Raw genomic sequence first — 25,989 nt, forward strand, 5'->3', positions numbered from 1 at the left:
TGAGGCAAGCATAGGTTAAGCGACTTGTCTAGGGTCACACAACTCGTAAGTATCTGAGACTAAATTTGAATTTAGACCTACCTGACTTTGAGTAAAACTCTCTATTCACTTCATGGCTAGGAGGTAACTAGGAAAAGAAGGCACTGAAAAATATGATCGAGGAGGTTATGAGAGGGGAGATGGATTGTAAAATACAATTCTGCTTGCTGAAGTGCAAAGGACTGGAGGCTTTTTCCTTGGACTTCTTAGGATCTTCTTCCTCTTTCCGACTGTAGTTATGCTTTCTCATAGCCAGATTTTGAGTGTTTTATGCAAAATACATTCAGAATCTTTTCAAAATGCTGTGTGAATTTGGCATTTCCCTTTATTTTCCCAAGATGCTGGCATGATTCACTTTGTCATAAATTGTATTTTGGCTGATACAGGCCAATGGTCCTCATTGAAGTACATACCATTTTCGTGCTCAATAAAAATCCTAATATTCAGCCTGCTAAAATTACCTTTATTTGACCACTCTGAGGAATACTTATACTGTACTTTCAGTGTCAATTAAAATAATTTTGAAAACTGAAATTTTGTTGTCGTTATAATCTTAGGTGACCTTGGACAATAATACGGGGCCCTAGCTTCCTCAGTAGTACATAAGGGATTTTACATTTTCCTGCTCTAACTCTCTGATTAAAATCCCTCCAATAGATGTGTGGGTATGTATATGAGTGGAGAAACATATAGGTATATATGTATACAGATAAATATTACATAATTTTAAGAACAAGAACTCTGACTCCAAATCCAACGTTTTTTATACTATAGGATGGGCTCAGGCAGCAGTTCTTAATTATTGTATTTGTATGTTTACCATGCCTAGCATGGTACCTGGCATATTTTAGCCACTCAACAAGCATTTATTAAGTGCTTACTATGTTCCAGGCACTATGTTCTAAGTGCAGGGGATACAAAGAAAGGCAAATATGCTTATTGATTTAATGAAAGTGGCAAAAAAGGCTTTGTGACTGGAAAAAACAAGAGATAGCCTCAGTGTTGAACAAAAAAACCCATGAAATCTTAAAATATCCAAAGGAAGGTCACCAGCATGCTGGGTGATTTATGGATTTATGGAAGGGCATAATGGTAGTCTGTGTTATAGTAGTATAGTGAAAAGGGCACTGAATTTGCAGTCAAAAGACTGGGTTTGAATGCTGACCATTGTTTACTGCCTGCATGATACTGGGCATGTGATCTAACCTCTCTGGATCCCAGTTTCCTTTTCTGTAGAATGAGCAGGTTGAACTAGAAGACCTCTGGGATTCCTTCTAGCTCCATATCTTTGGCATTACTTTATGATCCTGTGGGGGCAGCTAGGTGGCACATTGGATAGAGCACTGGGCTTGGAATCAGGAAGTTCAAATCCTGCCTCAGACAACTTAATAGCTGTGTGACACTGGGCAAGACACTGAATGCTGTCTACCTCAGTTTCCTCATCTGTAAAATAAGCTGGAGAAAGAAATGGCAAACCGCTCCAGTAACTGCCAAGAAAACTCCAAATTGGGTTACAAAGGGTCAGATACAACTGAAACAACTGAACAACATGATCCTCTGACATTGCCAAGAATTGTATGGGCTGAGAAGCCAAAGGTGAATTATGATCTGGACCCGTGGAAGGAATATCCACGTCAAAGAGATCACAGCTCCAACAAAGCATTTTGAGTCACTACTATATATTTCCTTTTATATGTTTTAGAAATACATAGTTGTGATTAAAAATATTTGGACAGTGATATGACCCTGGCTGTATGATTGGAAAAGGCTGTGGTCACATGGAAAGACTAGGGGATGATGGTCTATGTATTACACTGGTACCTACAACGTATGACAAAACCTACAGGAGAGCCTCCATTGGGTGGCATCTAAATGGAGGATCTATGTAAGACTATGGACAAGAAACTTAGAGCATAAGAAGGCTATAGTTGGTACCATCAGAGACAGTACTCTCATTGGTGAGATCATAGATCCACCTAAGTGTAACTCTGTTTTAATAATTTAGTGAATATAACAGTGTAAATGTCTCCTTTCATACAAGCTGGGAAATAGCACTGGCATAGGAATAGTATAATGAATTTCCGAAAATAAATTAGGTTTCCCAGAGCCATTCTTAATATGACTAAGAAAGAAAGCTGGAAGGTACAGAAAAGAACTGTCTAGAGAATAGAAATAACCAAGTCTTACCGTTAGACTGGCAGTTTCCCAGCTGTACCGTTATATCGTCCAGGGCTACAAGGCCGCAGTCCCAAAAGCTTTTACACCAACTCATGAAAACAACCTGTAATTTACAAGCACAAGTATCCATGAATTCTGTTGCCTAAGATGCAGAAATTTGAATAGCCGAAGGTTTTATTACAGTACTAGGAGTGTTTAATCAAACCATAATGAACTCTTGACTGTCTGTTTTAAATGGCAAAGTAATAAATGGGTGTCATTGATCTTTGACCCTGGAAAACATGAGGTTTTTTTCATGTTTCAAACATATTTACCTTCGTAATTATGTTTCGATTAGTTCTAATAGTTAGACTAGTTTGTATTCTCTGTCACATACTATAGGTAAGTCCTCATTAGTACAAATATGAATCCCATGAAGTGGTTACATCATTTGAATCTACACTACATATTTCCATTGGTCTGATTATAACTTTGAATAGTGCAAATGGCCACTTCGTGGGACTCATCATTAATTTGCATTAGTAGGGATATAGCTGTATGTGACACTGTGGGGGGTCAGGCAAGAGATGTAGTGGATGGTAGGGAAAAGGCAACTGACTATTAAAAATGTATCACAAATAATCCACAAAGTAGCCAATCAAAAGTTAACTTTTCTGTGGGCATTTTTTTCCAAGGATTTTTAGACAAATACTACTGATTTTTCAAAAGCACATTCTCACACTTGCTTTATTCATCCTGTGTACACCCTCTCCTGGGCTTGCTATCAGGGGACATTCTCTGCTTTCAAAGATAAAAATCTGTGTCTAGAGATAGAAGCTCTTGATTTAAAGCCAGAATGCAGCTATAATTTTGTCGGAATACACATTTTTATTGTTACAGGTGAATGCAAACTTATCTGTGTCACAATGTATTAAATTCACTGTTCTGGAGAGAGAAGCGCCTTGGATTACCTTCCATTAGGCAGTTTTTAAAGCCAATTTTTCACATGTAGGATGATAGAAGAGCCCTCTCCAAAAATGAACATGAGGTGACAGTACATGTTCAATGCTGTAAGTCATTCTCTGAATAAAAATAAAACAGAGAAAGGAAGAAACAGCAGAATAGAGAAGCTGATCCCATTGCTACTCAGTGTTAAGTATAGCTTGCCTTTTCTGGTGGGTCCTTTTACACACCAGTCATTAGGTGCTTAAAAAAAAATAAATTTGGGTGCTTGAAACATTGGATGAATATTTATAACCAAGAGTCAGCTTGCAATTACTCAAAAAACACAAAGTTCTTAGACTAAGAGCTTAAGGAATCAAGGATTTCACCCAGGAGTTTTTTTTTTCTTAAGGCTATGATTGAATTTTCTGCATTAGTAATTTTAGACTACAAGGACAGTTTGGGATTCTAATTATACATGATCTTGCTTCTTTAATATCTCCAACAATAGCCATTCGCTGGTGTGGGGTCCACTAAACCTAAACCCCTAAACCCCATAAAAGCTGATTATATCCCTAGAGTTTCATGGAATAATAGAGTTTCATAAGTTGCTGTGCCCATTAAAAACATTGTCAATTGGTGGTCTCACTTTTGGTGATGTACTTCTCTGATTTTGGCTAATCTGATCCTCTGATGACAGTCAGTTAACTGGCAGGGAGGCAGTTAATAAGCACTTAACAAAAAACTAGCACTGTGCTAAATGCTGGGGATGCAAAAAGACACAAAAAATAGTCCTTGCCCTCGAGGAGTTCACAGTCTAATGGTAGAGACAATAAGCAAACAAATATATATACATACAAGCTAAATAAAGGATAAAAATCAAATCTTCCTATGGAAGATGGTATTTTAGCTAGGACTTGAAGAAAGCCAGGAGGCCAGCAGGTAGAGATGAGGAGGGCAAGCATTTCCAGAAGACAGGACAGGCAGAGAAAATGCCCAGAGCCAAGAAACAAAGTGTCCTGTTCATGAAAAAGCAAGGAGGCCAATATCAACAGATTGAAGAGTATGTGATGGAGTGTAAGGTGTAAGTAGACTGGAAAGGCGGTGGAAGGTTGGTTATGAAGAGCTTTGACTGCCAAACAGAGGATTTTGTATTCGATACTGAAAGTGGTAGGAGGCCACTGGAGTTTATCGAGTAGGAGTATGTGTGTGCATACGTGTATGAATGTGTGTGTATGTTTGTGTGTGTGTGAGAGAGAGACAGAGACAGAGAGACAGAGAGGAGAGAGAGGAGAGAGAGAGGGAGGAAGGGAGAGAGAGAGAGGGAGGGAGGGAGGGAGAGAGAGAGAGAGAGAGAGAGAGAGAGAGAGAGAGAGAGAGAGAGAGACATGGTTAGACCTGCAAATGTGGATGCAGAAAATTTCACCAGAATCATTCTCAAAGCCTTTTTCTTTTGATGGAACCATTTACCCTTTACATTCTGTTGGCACAGTCTTCAAAAACATAGGGTTAGTTCCATGCCATGTTGAGGTAGCATAAGAACACATAATCATATAGTGATGATGGTGATAACAATGATAGTTTAGCATTTATGTGGAACTTAAGATTTTCAAAGCACGTTACTTATATTTACTTACATTATCTTATTTGATTCTCATAATAACTCTGTGAGGTAGGTACTAACATCGTCCCAATTTTACAGAGAAAACTGAGCTGCCTTTACAAGGAATTTAATTTCTAACCACAGTTGTTATTGCTCTTACTTTAGTCAGTATATACATTTATTGAGATGTAGAACAGTGTAACAGATTAGAGGTCAGAAAGACCTGGATTCAAGTCCCATCTCTGACATACATTGGTTATGTGACCTTGGATGAGTAACTTAACCTCTCAATGCCAAAGACAACTCTGTAAGACTCTAGGTTTCAGAGAAAGTACTGATTTGCATTAGTAGACAGAATTTTCACATCAGGAGTTCCCCACAGCAATGAAATCAAGCACAGATCTGGTCCTACCCATAGTTTTTTCATTGTTGAAGGTTGAGTAAAATTTTTCTGGGCTATAATTTACTAAATTAGTAATTATAAAAAATGACAGTTTCAAAAGCACCATTTGTACAGTCTAAATCCAGGTGTAACTTAAATTGCGTTGCCTGAGAACTGATGGACAAGGTTCAGTCTTGGAGGCTTTCTAACAGAGCCACATCATGGCTCATGACATCTCCAAGATATTTTTCCTTGAGAACATAATAATCTAGCTCATTTTAGCTCACTCCAGGGGTATCAGACTCCACTTATGCAAACATTCCATGGTTTTCAACCCAAGTATTTAGACATAAATATTTGTTTAGAATCATACTGAACATAGGACCAGTATCCCAATTCCTTTAGCGAAGCATGATTGTAGATTTTAAGCCAAAAACACTGAGCTTCAGGGACTTAATGCTTGTGTGTCTTTGGGCACATCACATCTTCTGTGGGTCTTGGTTTCTCAAAAAATGAGGGAATTGGAAAAGATGACATCTATAAATGCCCCTTTCAACTCACAGTCTGTGATCCTTTAAAGCACTGGAAATAATCCAATCCCTGCCCAGGTGAGTGTTTATCATTTTTCCATACATATTGAAGTTTTAGTCCCCAGTACTCACAATACCAATTGGAAAAGTATGGGGGGAAAATCTCAATAGCTTGGGTAGTTCAGTGTAAACTGACCTTTGCCACCATTTTTAACTTTGGAATCCTGCCCCTGCTGCCACTTCCCAATCTATAGTTCCTGGATTTCAGCATAGTCTTACAGTTCTCGGTCCTGGCTTGGACACTTCTGGATGCTTGGTCACCACCTCGCTGATTTGATGCTTCTCACTGGCAGTCTCTTCTTCCTCCTGCCCCTTTGTTCTTTCTTTCTACTTGCTGTCCCTAGACAGCACTCTTTTCCTATGAGTCTTTGGCCCATGGAATTCTGAGAACTGTAGATTTTCCCTAATATTGTCATATGTGGTACATTACAAAGTGCATATGGTCGTTTGCCCATCTTTTTAGCGGCTGGGTAGCACAAGAGATAGCACACATAATATGGAGTCAGGAAGACTTGAGTTCAAATTCTGCCTCAGACACATAATAAACTATGTGACCTTGGACAAGTCACTTAATTTCTCTGTGCCTCAGTTTCCTCATCTGTAAAATGGGACCCACCTTAGAGGGATATTGTAATGATCAAATGAGTTAACATAGGTAAAGTGCTTTGTAAATCCATTTAAATGCTCACTATTATTATTACTATTGTTATTATTTTGTTCATGCCCCTTCAAAAGAGATAGGGAAAGTGATATGAAGCAATGTTCTGCCATCTGTCAGTTCTCACACTTGTCTGCTACATAGTGCAAATTCAATCTTAGACTTCACCATTAGTGATTATTGATGAAGTCCCCTTTCCTTTTGTAATAACAATGCTGCTAGCAGCTGCTGTGGAGGTGTAAGGCCAATAACACCAGCACACAGAAGGGCTGCTGCCACAGGTTCTTTGATCTGCTTTTCTAAGGAAAGCAGCTTTAAGGGGTTAACAATCTCACTTTAATTAAACATACATATAGCATTCACTTAGTTCAGGGGGAAAAGTCAGCACCCTGAACTTCAGAGAAAATACAAACAGAAATTACAAGCAGAGAAAATATAAGTAGTGCAAATAACACAAATCAACAGTACAGCTTCTAGTTGTCTGACCAAAGCTATATATACATAGTTACCAGAGAAAGAAGCACCAACATCTGGGTTTTCAAAGCTGGGGGGTACTCCTTAATGGCTACCCAGAGTCTCCATACCAACACTCTTCCAATGATTGAGCCCCTAACAAAATGCTAACCTCAGAGTATATATACATTTCTTCAGAGTCAGAGCACTTCACACTTCTTGAGGGTTTCACTCCTCTGGAGGGTTCCACACCTCTTAAGGGTTTCACACCTCTCATGACCTAACTAGCAAAAGCATGTGGGTCTTCCTACGAACAAAGGCAAGACTCAGTCAAAGGCACTTGTGTTAGTGCTGAGAAGCACTCCAGAACAAAAGACAACAAAAAAGTCCCACTTTGCTTGCCCTTACACCTTCAGTCTTGTAGCTTTCTTAGTCTCTTGGCTCAAGTACTTCTGAAATATATTATCCATAAGCAAATTCTTCGTAATGTAGATTCCTCAATTTGTAACACGTCCAAACATAAAACAAACAAAAAACTCTATGACACACATACACAAAGAGCAACCCTGTGTTCCAAGGACTCTGATGATAGAAAAGTAAAGAGATGTCCTTGACATGGTAGATACAAACAGCAACTGGACAAATAGATGTTCTACCACTCACCATCTTCTGGTTCTTCCCACATTTTATTTAGGCATTGCCAATGAATCTTCAAGTTGGCCAAACTAAATACAAGGAAATGGCAGGATGTCACAAGCACACCACCAGGCCAACAGGTGTGACTACATATGCTTAACAAACAAGTCTATTAATGGTTCTGTCTAAAACATAATCAACACGCTAATTCAATCACAGACCACTTTCAAACTATGGCTGTGGGCCTTAAATTAAAGAACTCTCTGCTGGCATCGCATCTTTTTGGCACTGAATGCCATTGAAAGAAATGCAATGAACAAGATTAGCTTGTTTAATAGAACTCCACCCCGGCCTCTGTCTTTGCAATTTGGTGCTATTGATACCATCTACCTATGTCTTTGGAAAGCCTCCGTGTTACATTACATCGTATGCTTGATGTGGCAAATAATTTGAAATGACTGAAATTTGAGTCTGGCTGAGGCCAGATGAAAAGAAAGGATTCTTCCCTGTTCTGGGAAAATTTCACTATGGCCAAGAGGCATTCAGCCATAGACTAAATCCTTACTTATTGTATTTTTGATAAATATATTTTTACTTCCATTTAAGTCATTTTTCAAAATTTGATTCTGCTCCCTAAGGTCTGGAATAGCTTTCTTGGATGGTGGAAATATACATGTATATGTTTGTAAAGGGTTAAGGTAGGAGAGAAGGTGAAGAGTTATGAATTTGATTCCCAAAGAAGCACACCTTAACTTCACAAAAGACCTTGAAAAGTTTTATGCTAATTGAATTCTTATAAGTTGGTTGAGTATAAATTTACCAAAAGAGCTTATGGTTTAAAAAGGCCCTGTATTCAACTGTCCAGTGGACCACTTTTGCAAAAGGAATAATCATTTAATATAGTTTATATGTAAGTTCAAAATTTTCATACATTGGGTTTTCTTTCATTAGCATGCATGTATAATCTGTTAGTATAATGCAGTTTTTTTTTGCATACTCAAGTGGAACTTCTGTATTTGAATGAAATGAACATGCAAAATAGGACTTTATCATATAAATAAAGGAACATTACTCAAATTCCCAAAATTAAAATGGTAACAATATTGAATTTGAACATAATAAGAATATTAAAGGCAAAAATGTCTGGCTATAGGTTATCTAAACACTATGGGATTACCCGATCATTTCTACAGCTCTTATATTAGAACTCACTGTGAAATCCATGCTCTATTTTCATTAGGACAATAAATAACATTAAATTATAATGCCCTATTTACCACACTAAAATAGATACAACTAAAATTATTTAATTTTATTAATTTATCTGTGGTGGCAGAATACAAGAAGAGTACAGAGAGTTCAACAAACACATGACAAATTAGTGATTTAGTTGGTAGCACAGGGCCTAGCATATACAGTGTGTGTGTGGTCACACATACATATATACATACATGTATATATGCATATATCCATACATATGTAAAACATATATATCTCACAAAGGCTATGTAAATGTTAGCCATTGTTATCATCATCATCATCATTATTATAAATCCCTCCACCAAAGCAAGTCACCACCATCTTTTAGATAAGTTTTAGGGAATTGCCTGAGGCTTCGAGAAGTTATGACGGGTCACACAGAGGGTATCACAGGCAGGGTTTGAACACAGTTCTCCTGGTGTTACAGCTAGACAGGACATTAGAAGTCACCTCAACAAATTCTCTTATTTTTGATGAAGAAATTGAAGACAAGTTAAGTGACTCGCCCAAGGTCTTATAGGTAGCAAATGAAGATCTAGGACTAGAAACCATTATGGGGGAGAGATGGGGAAGGCAAGGGCCTTTTTAAGATTATCTGTGGATTTCAATGCCTTCCTTCCCCCAAAACCATTTACCAGAATGATGGTCAAATATTAAAACTGATTAGTTTGAGTGGCTCTGCCTCTTTCTTTACCTATACTCCTTATTGTAGTTGGCAGTTCTAATGGAAAGCAACAACATCAACATGCAAAAGACTTGGAACCAAAAGCAGGAAAGGAATATGGACAAAATAAACTCAAATAATTTACAAACTGAAGACTGCCTCCTTGTGACAACAATGTTGCCAGCAGCTGCTGTGGAGGTAAAAGACCAGCAAGGAAAGCACACAGGAAGGCTACTAGCACAGGTCCTTTGGTCTCCTTTTCTAAGGAAAGCAACTTCAAGGGGTTAACGATCTCACTTTAATCAAACATACATATATCATTCACTTAGTTCAGGAGGAAAAGTTAGCACCCTGAACTTCAGAGCAAATATAAACAGAAATTACAAACAAAGACAATAGAAACGGATCAACAGACAGATTTCTGTCTGACCAAATCACAATACATAGTTGCCAGAGAAGCACCAACATCTGGGTTTTCAAAGCCTGGGGGGCTGCTTCAATGGCTACCCAGAGTCTTGTCACCAATGCTCTTTCAACGAGTGTGTCCCCAAAACAAAATGCCAACCTCAGATCTTATCACATCTCAGGGCGCTGGGGCACCTAATTACCTCAGTGCTGAGAAGCACTCAAACAAAAAACAGCAAAAAGTCCCATTTTGCTTGCCATTACATTTGAAAGGCAAGACTCATCAAACGTACTTGATTGCCTTAGCATTCCAAAAGAGAACAGTAAAAAAAAAAGTCCCACCGTAATTACCTCAACACCCCTAGACAGTTTTTTTTTATTTTTTGCCAAGTTTCATGCCTTAGTCAACTGCAAACCCAAACTTTCTATTTTCCTAATCTACTTGTTTCTAAGGAAGGCAGTGTGGTGTAGTAGACAAAGTGCTGGGTCTGAAGTCAGGAAAACCTGCATTGAAATCTCATCTTAGTATCTTCTCTGATATTCAGGAAACTGAGATTTCCCTGCTTATCAGCTAAAATAAATTCCCTGAAGAAAAATAGGAGGGAACCACATGGACTTTAGGGCCCGTTATATTACCCTCAAGCTTAAAATGAGCTAATATTTATAAACATGATATTAACAAATTGAGAGGCAGCTAGTTAGCATAGTGGATAAAGAACAGGACTTGGAACAGGAAGACCTGAGTTTAAATTCTGTTTCAGCCTCTTAGCATTATGAGACCTTGGACAAGCCACTTAGCCTCTCTTAGCCTTCATTTCCTCATCTGTAAAACAGTGATAATAATAGCATCTTCTTCACAGAAATGTTATGAGGTACAAATGAAATAACACATATAAAGTGCTTTTAAATCTTCAAGCATCATACGAGCTATTATTATTATTATTATTATTTTATTATCAAAAGGGAATCAAATCTTGTTTAGCATTATTCTTTTGGCTCTCTTTTGGAAAGAGGATAATTTACTCTCTGGAAATAATGTTTCAGTAGCATATTGCACAAAAGAACTGACCGCATGTTTTAAGAACTGATTATTTCCAGAGTGGTGTGTGTGTATGGGAGGGTGTGTATATGAGACACGTCAAGTCTGTGTTGAAACCCATCAACAGGATTTCAATTGCATCCACTGAGGAGCCCAGGCTGTGATTGTATTGATACCATTCAAAGTGACTTTTTCCTGAGACCATCTGGTTGGGCAACAACCCAACACAATCACCTCTCTCTCTCTCTCTCTTTTTTTTACATGCACATGCTGAAATTCAGTACAAAAGCTTAGAAACACAACAACAAAACAGACACACCTGACTTCATCATGGGTTAGTAGGAAGAGGTCTTGATTGAAGTAAAAACATCTAAGCTAATTACCACTTATGATCTTCAATTACTTGACCTCCCTGGCTCTCAATTTTCTTACTGTAAAATGAGGAAGTGGGACTAAATCAGGGGTGCTTAATCTCAGGACTGTAAACGGTTTTTAAAAAACATATTTTGATAATGATTTCAAAATAAAGGGTTTCCTTTGTAATCCTATGTGTTTTACTTTATGCATTTAAAAACATTATTCTGAGAAGGGATCTGTAGATTTCACCAGACTGCCAAAGGGGTCCATACTCTAAAAAAAAAGTTTATTAATTACTCTTGGACAAGAGGATATCTAGGGTCCCTTTGCAACTCTAAATCCTATAATCCTATGCTAAGATCCCGTAAAACCTCCCAACTATTGAAGACCTGCCCAACACACTGGCAGAAAGGGTCTTTCTTGGTACAACTTCAAATTTTCAGGCAGTTAGAAATTATATAACCACAAATCCATTGTTTGGCAGTTCAACTGGATATTTAAATACTTTTCAAAGTGAGCTTAAGGATCCCTTAAACACTGTTGATAAAAAATAGTTTGCTTTCTGGCTGGGTTATGAATGCTACACAACCCCTGTCCCCAGTTAGGTTTCATTGTACAGGCTGAGCAGCTGTTTTTCCACCATCCAGGCATCAGTATGAAGGGAAGGTTTCCAGAAAAGGCCATCATTCTTCAGATAGGAACATTCCAACCCTTGTGCCAATAATACCAGAAAGTGCAGATGTTCACAAAACAAACAATGTTAAGTACCTGAATCCCTTGCCAATTTACCAAACAGTTTGATTCTGAGTTAAGTTTTAGTCCTCCTCCCAATGAGGTTACATATCTTTTGAAAACACATGCTCAGGAAAGAACTTGGCTTCATTGACTAAAGACTTCAGAGGATAATTCTTTAGGAAATTACTATAATCCATCCTGTAAAAAAGTTCAGTGTCCTGTAATTAAGACACTATTGACACAAACAGTTGCAGCCTAGAACATCCATCTTAAGAACATTCACTTAACTATTTAACCATAAGGTAAATGAAGACAAAATGATACCATAAAAGAGAACAAAATACAAGAACCCAGCATTTATAGCTGTGGAGCTTGTGTTTTCATGAAACTAATGCTAGGCAGAGATGAAGACACATTTAGAAGAGGAAGCTCAAGTTTGTCCAAGTTCTCCACGGCAAGGATGCATTTTTAGAAACAGTGGCTAAATTGTAATAATACGCCTTTTACAAATGTATGTTTGGTTTCTGGATACCACAGAAGGCAATTTGAGGATTTGTTTTAAAAATAGATCTTTAGCTGACCAATGCTTAATTTGGTTAGGCCTTTCCTTTCTTCTGGTTTAATTCAACATTTGGCTTTGAAATGCAACAAAAATTGATCAGCTCCCAGCATTTCCTAGTGTGAAAGCTGCTCTGTACTACTCTTCCAAGTCTTGGGTTACAGGGGTCTCGATGACATTCTACAGGTCTGCAGATGAATTTTTCTATTGTTATTTTAGTGGCACTTCCTTATTCCCAAGTAAAATATATGTTTTGGCATAATATAAACAAAGTAAATATATACCATAAAAATTTATACTATGAACCAATTCTCTTGACTCATTTGGGTTTTGAAGCCAGCATTCCCTTCAGCAGCTGTAGTAGATTGGAGGGCTGATGTTCCAGTGAATAGCATGACGCAGCTACATTACAGACAAAGCCATAGAGTCAAGAGAGCTGGGATTGACTTGAACTATCTAGCTGGAATCACATTTCAGAAAATGTGGGTGAAGAATTTAGGTTCTTATATCATTCATTCATTTATTCAATAACCACTTATTAAATACTTTATTATGTGCCAGGCACTGGGATTACAGATGGAAAACAAATGAAATAATCCCTGTGCTCAAAGACTTTAAATTCTATTGGGCAAAAACAACATGTACACATATGCAAATACGAAATATATGGAAAATAAATAAAAAGCAATTTTGGGGAGAGGAGGGCACTAACATCTGGGGTGATTAGGAAATAGCTTATATAGGAGGTAACACTAGCTAAGCTTTGAAGGAAGCCAGGGATTCTAAGGCACGTAGAAAAGGTGCCTCCACTTTCTCTTGTCTCACTCTCTTCTTAGCCTCTTGCAATCTGGCTTCCTAACTAATCATTCTACCAAAACTTCACTATCCAAAGTTATCAACAATCTAGCCAAAACCTATGGCCTTTTCTCAGTCCTCATTCTTCTTGACCTCTCTACAGCCTTTGGCACTGTTTATTACCCTCTCCTCCTTAATGTTATCTTCTAAGTTTTCTAGACACCACTCTCTCCTGTTTTTCCACTTTCTTATCTGACCATTTCTCACTCTCCAGATGTAGTTGTCCCACAGGGTTCTGTCCAGGGCCCTCTTCTATTACTGCCTCTCTACTACTTCACTTGGTGATCTCATGGATTTAATTAGCATCTCTATGCTGATGATTGTCAAATCTAACAACCTAACCTAACCAATCTACCCCCAACCTCTCTAATGACCTTTAGTCTTTCATCTCTAACTGCCTTTGAGATATGTTGAACTGGATGACCAGTAGAAATCTTAAACTTGGTATATCCAAAACAGAACTCATTATCTTTTTCCCTAAACCCTCTCCACCCTATTACTATCCAGGGCAACCCCATCCTCCCAGTCCCTCAGGCTTGCAAGCTAAGATTCATTCTGGTTTCCTCACTCTCACTTCCCCCCTACCTTGTCATATCCAAGTTGTTGCCAAGGCCTGTTGATTTTACCTTTGCAACACCTCTCCAATATATCCCTTTCTCTCCTTTGATACTGTCATAATGCAGATACAGACCCTCATCACTTCATGCCTGGACTGTTGCAATATCCTGCTGGTGGGTCTGTCTGCTTCTAGTATCTCCCCACTCCCATCCATTCTCCAGTCAGCCACTAAAGTGATTTTTCTAAAGTACGGTCCTCACCATGTTATCCTACTACTAAATAAACTCCAGTGACTTCCTATTGCTTCCTGGATTAAATAAAAAAATTTCTGTTTGGCATTCAAAGCTCTTCATAACCTATCCCCCTCCTACTTTTCTAGTCTTTTTACACTTTACTCCTCCCATCAGGTACTATTTGATTCAGTGACACTGGCCTCCTGACTATTCCACAAATAAGACATCCATCTTTTGTGGATTTTGTTTCACTTGTTGTTAAAGGTATCTCCAAGAGAGTCTTCCTTGATTCTCTTGTCCTTCAGTGCTTGGTCATATAATTCAGAATGAAATTGTCTTCAGATGAAGTCTTTCATGATAGCCCAAGCAGTAATAATTTTTACCTTCTCAGACTTCATATAATATTTATTTTGCTCCTCCCTAAGATAAGCATACTGTATTATTGTGTATTAGTATTATCTGTCTATATCATATCTTCTAGCTACACCATTAGTACCTTGAGGACAGTGATCATAGTAAGAGCTAGAAAGGAGAACTGAGGTTCTCTAATTCAACTTCCTCATTTTACAATTGAGGAAACTGAGGCTAAAGAGGTTAAGTGACTTGCCCAGGGTCATACAATAACTACAAGTATTCTTTTACAGCTATCCTGGAGAAAAGAGGGTACTATCAACAGTGATAGGAAAGAAAGTAACCTTCCCCTACCTACCTCAGTGCTCTGCACACAGTAGATGTTTAAGAAATATTTCTTGAATTGTATCAAACAATGGACCCCTGAAGGCAAGAGCAGGCAACCATTTATGCTACCCATGCCTAATTCTGACTCTTGTTCTTTCCCCAGGAAAATTATTGCTGAATTAGAAAAAGAGGCTGAGCAAAGAAGTCCAACAACTGAGATGTAGCCCAAGGGATAAATACTAGAAGAGGGTGTGATCCAGGGCCAAGGCAACACTGATACAGAGGAGTGAGGAGGAGGCACAGCTGGCATGCTGCCACTATAAAAGAAGGCATCTTAGACAAGGAAGTCGCATAAGACAAACCATAATTTTACCAATACTTATTACTCCCCTTTGTAGTGTGCTCTCCCTAACTTATGCTTTACTTTAGACTGCTGCTTTGGACTCCATTCTTCCAATGGTTTTCTTGATACATTTTGACTTAACCTGGTGTAGCCATATAAAAATGATATGAAAGAAAAAGCCTTTTCTTTCATATCACTTTCATATCATACCACATACTCCCCTTTCTCCAGGATAGTTGCAAAAGAATACTTCTAATTATTGTGTGACCATGGACAAGTCACTTGACTTCTTTAGCCTTAGTTTCCTCAACAGTAAAATGAGAGAGTTGGATTAGAGGGCCTCAGTGCTCTTTTCCAGCTCTTACACTATCATCTGTCCTAAGACCCCAATGCTTCATACCAACGAAGTTCTTACAATATGCCCTGCAGCTGTTATGCTCTGATCAGGAACTCTGGGGACTATGCTTTAGGAGGAGTCAAGCCATTCATCTTGGGAGCTCTCACACACTGGCTGTCCTGATTGGTGAGATCCTGCCATACCTAGCTGGCACTAGGCCTAACCATGTGCCCATCTCCTTGCAGCGTACCCTGTTGCCATGCATGTATTACCCACCTTCTACTTCTTGCTTTGGAAATAGTAATTAAATCAATACAGCTATTGTTTCTGGAAAGGGGATGTTAAGCAATGGACCTATGGCTCCACTCCCTGTGACTTCTCAGCTCAAAGCACCTTTTCTTAGCCACAATTTTTCTCTAAGTGTTGTCTTCCCCGCTAGAATGTAAGCTTTAGGAAAATCACTTTAGTGGTTGAATGAAGGATGGATTGAATTGAGGAGAGACTTGAGGCAGACCAACCCACCAGCAGGCTATTGCAATTATCCAGGCATAGAGTAATAAGGACCTACTAGAGTGAGAGCAGTCTACTGACTGTCTTGCTATTGTATTTGTATCTTCAGTGATAGAGAGGTAAGATACCAACACAGCTATAGTAGAGAATGTCTAAGGACACATAGAAAGTTCTAGCAAGAAGTGTTATTTGATGTGTAAGAGGGTTAACAGTTGTTATTTACTGGGATAGAGAATAGTCAGCATGGGGGTAGGGTGGGGGGGGGGGTGGGGGAATGGCATTTGGGTTGGGCTTTAAAAGATGAGTAGGAATTTAACCCCACCCCACCCCACCCTTTCCCTTCTCCTCCTTTCTTTTCCCTTCCCTACCTTTCTCTTCCCTTCCCTTCCCTCCCCTCCCCTGCCATCCTTCCTGTCCCTCTGTCCACATAGGGCATAATACTCTTATCTGCTTACCTGTGCTCTGCCCAAAGGAATGTAAATTTTGATCTGAATCCTCACCAGATATCTTGGGGTTTATGGGCTAGTTTTCTTTCTTAAGGACTATGACTTAAACCAATTCACTCTGGCTCTCATTGATTGGCCAACAACAGGTCCCAGTCCAGCCCTCACTTAGTGGTCATTGTATGGGCCTGATTGGCTCAGAGTAAATGTAAATAGCAATTGTTTCTGTTTGGTTCAGAAACTCTGAGGGTCCTCCCCTCCCAGATTGATTTTTTTTTTTGACTAGGTAAAAGAGGTCCTTTTTTGTCTCATTTCTTACCTAGACTTAATCATTGAATGGATGTTGCCTCAGTCAAACTGAGACCTGGGAAAGACCTTAGCTTAAAAAGGACTAGGTCTCCCACTAAATAAGGGGCCATCTCCAGTCATCCTGATCTACATCTTGCTGCTGGACCCAGATGGCTCTGGAGGAGAAAGTGAGGCTGGTGACTTTGCACAGCCCTCCCTCGCTCAGATCCTATTCACTTGCAAGTCATGACATCACCTTCCTGATGCCAAGGTCCTCTTCCAGAAGGAAGGACAGACAACAGCTTACCGTACTGTTTGTACATACAAAGCACTCAACGATGCTTGTCTTAAATGAACTTAAATGCTTATATTAACTTTCATTCATTCATTCACACATAATGTATAGCTTGTAGATGTGTATATTTATATACACATCTACATATATGCATGCATACAGTATGTTATCTCTGCACGTTAAATTATAGGGAGATATAAAAGGCATATGTGCTTAAAGTAGGGCACATGTAGGAAGCATGGAACTTGCTAGCTTAATAAACTCTCACCAGACTTGGACGCATTTATCCTCACCCTTAAACGCTCCATTAATCTTCACCACAGACTTCTTTTACACTAGAAGAAGCTATTTATTTCAACCACAATTTTGTCCATAAACAGGAACACACCATTCTCTCTGCCATACTTTCTCTGAAACTTACGAATTGATTTTTGTTTAGTTGTTTTCAGCTGTGTCCTACTCTTTCTGATCCCATTTAGGTTTTTTGTGGCAAAGATACAGAGTGGTTTGTCATTTCCTTTTCCAGCTCATTTTACAGATGAGGAAACCAAGGCAAGCAGGGTTAAGTGACTTGCCTAGGGCCACATAGCTAGTAAGTGCCTGAGGCCATATTTGAACTCAGGAAGATGGGCCTTCCTGACTCCAGGCCCTTCACTCTAACCACTACACCACCTAGCTGATATGTTGATGTCCAGGGACAAATACGCTTTTTTTTTTGTTTACTCCTATTTTTTAAGTCATCTGTATGTGAGTGACTATAGACCCTAGTCATAGACTGCTGTAGTCTAGAGGGATGCAGTCATAGTCCATCAAGCCCTTCTTTCTTAAACCCTTGTGTCTTCTTCCTTACTCCTGACAGGTCCCTCTAGGATGGCTTGAAAAGGTCATAACTTTGAGGGAGGAAAAGTGGACATTTCCTTCACTGTTATTAAAAAAAGCTTGGAAAGGGGAATCAGTCACGCTCACATTTGGACATATGGTCACCATACACAGCAAGTGATGTGATGTGTCATTCAGTAGGAATCTGTCTGGTTTTTCCCATTAGCTTACAGTCAGTTGTCAGTTGTACTTTCTGCTGAAAAATCAGGGCCCCTCTATCAGGGACTTGTCTCCCTCCTTTTGGTGTTTTCCAAGAGATAAAATGACTTAAATTAGAACCATCTGATAACTACTTGCTACATTATTAAAAGCCTTTGCAGAATGCAAAGTAAAGAGTCTGTGTACAAAACAACAAAGTTAAAAGGCAATGATTTAGGAGATGAATATGTTAGGAGAAACTGATATGAAAAAAAGTATATGATCAGGGTGTCATCATCGTTGTTGTTTGTTTTTTTTTCTTGAAAAGGACCAATGACTTCAGGAGGGTGATGTCTTGACCTGCAAGTGAACTGGATTTAACTGAGGCAGATGGGTGCAAGGTCATCAGCCTCACCCTCTTCTCCAAAGTCATCTGAGTCCAGGAGCAAGACATAAGTCAAGATCGCTGGTGATGGCCCAGGATACAGTGGAAGACCTTGGCTTTTTTAAGCCAATGTCTTTCCCATGTCTCAGTTTGGCTGAGGCAATGCCCATTCAGTGATAGAAGGCTGGGTAAGAATTGAGACAAAGATGGCCTAGTTTGCCTTCCTAAAGAATCATTGTTTGTTATTCATTCTCAAGAGGACCAAGGACATCACGTGGGTGATGTCTTTACTCACAAATAAATTGGATTTAAGTGAGGCAAGAGCTACATAAAGCCGTCAGTCTTGCTCTCTCCTCCAGAGTCATTGGACTCCCAATGGAATATTATAGGGCAAGATGAAAGGGATGGTTTTGGAGAATCCTGGGAAACCATATGAACTGGTGCAGAGTGAAGTGAGCAGAACTATGAGAACAATTAATACAAGAACAACAACATTGTAAAGACAAGAAATGTTGAAAGAATAGAATTCTGATCAATACAATTAGCAACTATGATATTAGAGGACTTATGATGTCAAGGCAAACTGTATGATCAATTGGAAGGGTGATGTGGGGAGAGGAAACTACATCATTTTAGCTCAGTTATAAGCCTATTGACAGAAAGTTTATCATGTGATAAGGAGAGATGATGTCTTAGCTTTCTCATGATGACAAAGAAATGTCCAATGAACAAAACTGGGTAAGCATGAGAAACAGAAGGACAAATAAAACATGGAACTGGGAAGTAGCAAGAGATATACCACATTGGTATGGAATGGGGTTTCATGATGGTTGCCCTACCTAACTTACAGGATGGTTGTGAGTAGAGTTACAACTAGGACAGGTTGGCTAGAGATTTTATACCAGGGTATTAAAATCTGGAGGGGTATGTTTCTCCCAGAGTTCCTCTGGGGCACTGTCCCTTATACCTTGGGGTCCTCTTCAGGGCCTGAGCCATACATAGCCCTCTGCATTCAAATATTACTGATCAATACTTGAATCTGTTCTGTCACCCCCAGTTATGTCCCTATACTGAGGCCCAATAAATAGTCCACCATCACATCTGTTCTATATTATGACTACATCTTGTGGTGAAGGAGAGAGAAAGAAGACCGTATTTGAAACCAGATGTGAATCTGAATTCTACTTCTGCCACTTACCAGCTCTGTAATCTTGGCAAGTCACAATCTCTCTGGGTCTCAGTTTGCTCATCTCTAAAAGGAAGGGATTACACCAGATCTCAACGGTCTCTTTCAAATCTTGATTCTATATAATAACTTTTCCAACCCTATTAGAGCTTTCCACCATATTAACTCTTAGAAACAACAGCAGTGATTGACGTTGTAACTGTACTAGTGGTACAGCAAGCATCTTTCTTTTGCTAACAGGGTAGGTGGGGCTTTCTTGGTGATGAGGGAAATTAATACTATGCTATTATATTGATAACCAATTGTTAGTGATCCATCCTTTTTCCTCCTATTTTTGTCAAGACCCCACTCCTGAAAAGGCCAGGAAGTCTCTGAAGTATATGACTGAGTGATGTGATCACTCCTAGCCCCCAGAGCATCTGCTCTTGGTCTAGGCCCCCCTCAAATGAGACCCTGGCTTGTTTACTCTATAAACAAGACCCAGTTTGAGTTAGATGTCCTCTGGAGAGTAAGAGTTGAGAACAAGCCAGCGGAAACCTGACTGAGACGGATTATTTTTTCTGGGTAAGATTGCTAGCAACTCACATTCCTTAGGAGTTAGAGATGGAGGTGACTGGCTACATCTGAGGGCCAGCCCTCTGCCTTCCCCCCTCCCGAAGATGGGGAGGAGCTAAGAATGCTTGGCCTACCTCATTAAAATGTCCACCACTCAGTATTGCCAGGGGAGGTCCCAATAATGTACTCAGGCCTGTTAGAAGGAAGACCTACCTAGATAAAAGACACCATTGGCCCTCTCTCTGGGTTTTTGGTTCAAAGGAAGGCACGCCATTGCCTGTCCTTTATTAATTGATCACATGCCCTATTAATAAATGCTATTATGCTTGGAGAAATGGCCTCATACTATTTATTGGTTAAATTTCCCCTCAACAGTACAAAAGTATCCTTTCCCTTAAAAGGGGAGAAAACCAAATTGAAGATGGCAGCAAGAACACTACATTTTGAATCAAAAGAACTGAGTTCAAATCCCAGTTCTGACATTTGCTACCTATGTGACCTTAGGCAAGTCACTTAATTTCTCTGGGTCTCAGTTTCCTTCTTTAGGAAATGAGGAAATTAGAATAGATGGTCTCTAAAGTCCATCTTACCTCGGAGTCTATTGGGCTATAATAGATCTAGTGTGGAGCTTTGGGATATAGAAGGGTTAATTTTGCCTCTAACCTCTAAGAGGAACTGAAAAGTTGGTGGGTCATAGAAATACTGGTGTGGGAAAGTCATTTTTGTTTGATTCTCTTGCAAGCTGGGGAAAAGTAGGGGAAATAAAGAGCAAAATTGGACATCATTTCATCTCTTTTGCACCTAGGCCGGCCACATCCTTAGATTACCTTTGGGGACAGATATGGGAAGCGAATAGTAAGTACATCAGATTTGCCCCTCAGCAAGTGTGTTATGGTCCCATTAATCTCCCCAGGCTGATGATGGGGGAGGGGGGAGAAAGAATGAATTCAGGGAGATGGACAGACCCTAGCTTTTTCTGTGTCTGCCTCCCTAGTGACTCAGGATCTGGCATTGGGATACGTCCAGTGCTTCCTTCATATATGGCTGTTTGTCTGAACACTGGGGTTGGTTCTGAAGATTATAATCTCAATTGACAGGTACTATTCTTAATGCCTTTTCCCGTTTGCATTATGGTAGAAATTCTCTCCTGAAAGTCCATGTACTAGCAAGTCTTGTACTCATCAAAATGTTCATACATTTCAAAATGTGTTCATTACACCAATGAAATTATATGTCTAGACCAAAAATAAAATAATAAAATAAAATAAACAGTTCACATAGGACAAGCATAATAAGAAGAGGATTATTGTTCAGGTGAATTCACATGCTTTTCAAAATCCAAGAAAATTTAATTTGTATATAAGTTTGAGGCTGGTCTTGCAGTAGCAGCCATAATTCAAAGAAATACTTATGTAATTAACCAAATGAACAGAATTTCAAGTCATGCTAATTGGTCTCTCGGTTCTATTCTCTCATGAAGCCAGTTGCGAAATCTAGGGGAATAGCCATCTTGGGAAGGAAAAAGTCAATAAATGTCAAATATGTAAATAACAGAAAATGATTAGAGACTGACTCAAAGCTGTCTTTCTTTTTCGTCTTGATCTTTAATTTCATTGATATGGGAATAATGCAGACCAGCAATTCACCATCTTAGAGGTGCCAGAGGTACTGAGAGATTAAGTGACTTGTCCTTGGTCACACAATTAGTATATGTCAAAGACAGGACTTTTGAATCCAGATCTTCCTCATTCCAAAGCCAGCACTCTACCCACTAAACTGTGGAAGCAAATTAAAAACCTTTTTGGTTCCTCTAGAAATATAAAGAAATATTTTTTTTCCTATAAAGCTCTTTCCAGACTTCCAGGAAAAGCCCCTTGAAATGGTTAGCAGGAGGTTCAGCACTAAAATACTTTTCTCAGGGAAATGGATTAATGGTGGTACCAAACAGTGTAACAAAGAATTAATGTTATTTACACTGTTGCTTTCTTCTCTCCCTCTCTCCCCCAAAGGATTTGATTATTGATCCATCTCAGCCCACATAGATTCCCAAAGTGGGTGATACTGCCCCCTGGGGGGCACTGGAATGATCCAGGAGGAGCCAGTAGCCTTGGGTGCACTTGGGGGGCATTGAGTAAAAATAAGGGGGCAGTGGGAGCGTGAGGAAAGAAGAGAAGAGAATTTTGAAAATCCGTTTGTACATGTTTCATCAGTTATGTAACAGAGTTAAAGTCATAGTGATTTTTTTTAATTTTCCAAATAAACACACAAAATGCAAGTTATGACCAATCAGTGATCAAGGTCTTAACAAGCAAGTGTTGGCAGGTGAACATGCTGTGCAATTTCAGGATGTCCAGCATGCAGGAATATGTGCATGTAATGACTTGTTTATAATACAATACTATATGGTTATATGATGCAATATTATATCATCAAAATTTCAATGCAGCAAAACCCCACAAATTGACAATAAATTATTAAATTTAAGATGTGTCATTTTTAAAAAAAAATTATTTTTTTTGAAATGACACTAATTTCAAAAAACATTAAAGGGTTAAAGAAAGTAGATTTCCAGGGGGGTTGTGAGTAATTTTTTCTTAAAGGGAGCAGTAGGCCAGATTAGTTTGGGAGCCTCTGATCTAAGGGAAGTCTAGTCTATACCTTTCTACTTCTCCATTAAGAAAGGATTAAGAGAAGGAAGTATGTGCCCTTGCTTACCCCCACAGTAAGAAGAGCAGTCCCTTGGTTGCTCAATTCTGGAATATTAACCCAGACTCTTCTTAAGATATCTTTTCTTGGTTCAAGATTCCTATAAATTTACCTGAAGTTGTCTTGGGGCTGTCATGTTGGAAGGGATAGGGGGAACTATGCCAGATAAAATATCTCTTTCTCTTCAAGCTAGAAATGGCTTGGATATAGATTAACGTTATATTAAATGAAATTGTTTCTGGCAGACTTGAGCCTAAAACCAGAGAAGTATTAGTGTGTTAATGTGTGTATGTATCTATCTATAGATAGGTACACACACATACCTATGCTGCCTCTTAGTCATAGTTATTATAGTTTAGACAGTCTCCTGATGAATTTGGACTTTAAAAGATACTATGAGTGAAGACTAGGTTTACCAAAGTTAAAACACTTGCAATACTATGTTAAAATGCAATTCTACTTAAGGTTATTTTTTTTCCTCTTTCATTCTTCAGTATTATGGGGTTTCACTGTGTATTGAATGATGCTTTTTATACTTTGATGGATCTGTAATCTTGCCAATGTGGGTATTGCCGTTAGAAGTACAGAGCACAAGCCATTTATATGTTCTTCTCCACAGGAATCTTGTGTGATTCTTGTCAGTTGTTATGAGTGTTTCCCAGGCTGGGTTCCTTGAGAGCCTAGGGGAGAATTTCATCTAGTATCATGTCTGCAGGACATGTGAATAGGAAGTGAGTAGATTGAATGGAAAAGAAATTTATGATTTTACTAAGGAAAACTACTTCAGCTACTAGAAGCATCAGCTTCATAGGGTACAGATTAGGCTTTTAGATTTTTTAAAGCTCACTTAGAGTTCACAGTGGGAGAAGTGTGCAAGCCTTAGAGTAATAAAAGTTGCTAAAGGTCTATTGTTCCTGTGGGAAATACATCTCTTGATGGTTAGATTTATCAGAGTGTCTTGTGTTGGCAGTAAATTTTCTAAGATGGTGTAGCCCTCCTTCCAGACAGTCAGTTGGGGTCATCCTGTTGTTGCCAGTAGGGGAGGAATAAGACACATCCAGGTCTCTATTTATATAATCCCATACATAGTATGTAAAGTACTTTGCAAATCTTAAAGGATTCTATAATGTTAGCTATTATTATTGATTATTAATATAAAGCAAGACAAAAAAAACAGGAAGACTGATAATATCAAAGGTGTTTGCTATTCTCTTAGAGGATGAGTGAATCAGAGTTCAAATATTAGAAAGATTTCTTACAGAGATTAAGGTCCTACAAATGGCTCCTATTTACAGATGGCATTGTGCTGATGCCATCAAGCTGGAAACAAATGTAGAGCCTCCTAAATGAGATCCATAATCACCCCAAAGAGTTCGGTCTGAAGGGTATTGATTAATGCCTTGATTAATTAATGACTTTGTTATCACCATTTTGCACTCAGAAGGCTTTACAGGATTACAGAATATTTGAGCTAGAAGGGTCTATACAGACCAACTGAGTCCAGCCCCTTCATTTTACAGATGAGAAAAGAGGCCCAGAGACAGGAAATGATTTCCCTATGGTCACAGGATGAAAGAGTGTTAGAACCAGGCCTCGAATTCAAACTTCTGAGTCTAAGCTCAGTGCCCTTTAATACTGGGACCTTAATTTCCTGGAACAATAATCTAGCAATATACCTCTTCATTTTTAGAGATTCATGACATGACAGGAAAGTCATTTCCTGGTACAGTTCTTGCCCACATCCTTGTTGCCAGTTGTCTGATCTCTTCCGTATAAGAGATGTCTTGTTCACCAAGTAGGCAGCTGCTGATAAATCTTTCCAGATACTTCACAGATTTGTATTTAAAGTTTTGAGCAAATTTCCTTTAAACATATTGCCCCTAAAATATTAGCCTGATAGATTTTGAGCCTGGATTCATTCTGACATCATTAAAAGTTTGAATTTAAAAGAAAGGATCATAGAGGTTTTAAGACAGACCTACAAACTGCAAGTTTAAATTTTCATTGTTTTCCCTCACAGGATAAACAATCCTAATTATTGTTAAAAACAAATAAAGAAACTGAACTTTTCAGCTTCTTAAATCTCCATGCAAGGTATTCAAACACATCTCAGCCTTCATGTTCTCAAGAGTTTTTCTATTTCCATAATCAGAATTTTCAAGGGTTCCTATTTAAATTTTGCTGCAACACAAATTGCTCATATGCTCGAATTGCAGTGTTCTAAGAGTGAAGGTACATTTAACCTTGCTCATACTTCCTTTGCTTCATCATATGTGCTGACACCTGTTACATGGTATAGTATAAAATAAGATGCTGGCAGGCAAGACTGACATATAGTTCCCCCAAAAAAGGGGAAAGGTAGGGTCTGTTTCCTAATATCCTATTCAATGTAAATGACTTTCCTTTCTCACTTGGTGACCTCCTCAGCTCCCATAGGAACTATGGGTTCAATGATCATCTCTATACAAATAACTCCCAATTCTACATATTCAGCCTGCTTCTCTTTCCTGAACTTTAATTTTGCATCATCAACTACCTATTAGATATTTAGAACCAGATGTCCCATGAACAGATATTTCAAACTAAACACATCTGAAATCAAACTCTTTATTTTTTTTATAATGAATTTAGCAAATGTCAACAATCACAAACATTTCAATATGCAAAGAACAGAAAGGAGGACTGACATGAAACTATGAACTTTGGTCACATGCAGTTTGTTTTTTAAAGTGCTCATTAAATTGAACCTGGTACTAAAAAAAACTGTTCTGCTTGCCTTTGTTCTCTTCTAAAGTCCTTCTGATCTTTTCTATGTATTTAAAAAATCTTCCATTGAAGCTTTATTTTTTATTTTCTTTCTTTTAAGAAATTTCTATCAATACTTGCCGACTTTTCCCCTTCTCCCACATCTTTCCCCCCAAACTCTCTCCTCTTCCAGAGTTTCCTATTTCTGTTGAAAACACCTTCCAGTTGCCTAGGTTTGATACCTCAGTGTCATCTATGACTTCTCATTCACTCATCCTGCACTTTCACTCAGTTGCCAGATTTCACAGCCCTACTTTTGTCAGCTCGAATGGTTTGACCTTGCCTTTGGGATTAAATATAAACTCCTGCATTTGGC

At 38.8% G+C, this 25,989-nt stretch overlaps 1 protein-coding gene across 1 annotated transcript in view; it reads right to left on the reverse strand.

Moving 5' to 3' along the window:
- The window catches only part of MAMDC2 (MAM domain containing 2), a 223,208-nt gene that overhangs the window by 34,942 nt on the left and 162,277 nt on the right, over window positions 1–25,989 (reverse strand). Inside the window, exon 10 of the mRNA XM_036737380.1 lies at window positions 2,227–2,320. Coding sequence (XP_036593275.1) covers window positions 2,227–2,320 — 94 coding nt within the window. The remainder of the gene's footprint in view (window positions 1–2,226; window positions 2,321–25,989) is intronic.

The sequence above is a fragment of the Trichosurus vulpecula genome, chromosome 9, assembly GCF_011100635.1.
Source record: "Trichosurus vulpecula isolate mTriVul1 chromosome 9, mTriVul1.pri, whole genome shotgun sequence".
Lineage (NCBI taxonomy): Eukaryota > Metazoa > Chordata > Mammalia > Diprotodontia > Phalangeridae > Trichosurus > Trichosurus vulpecula.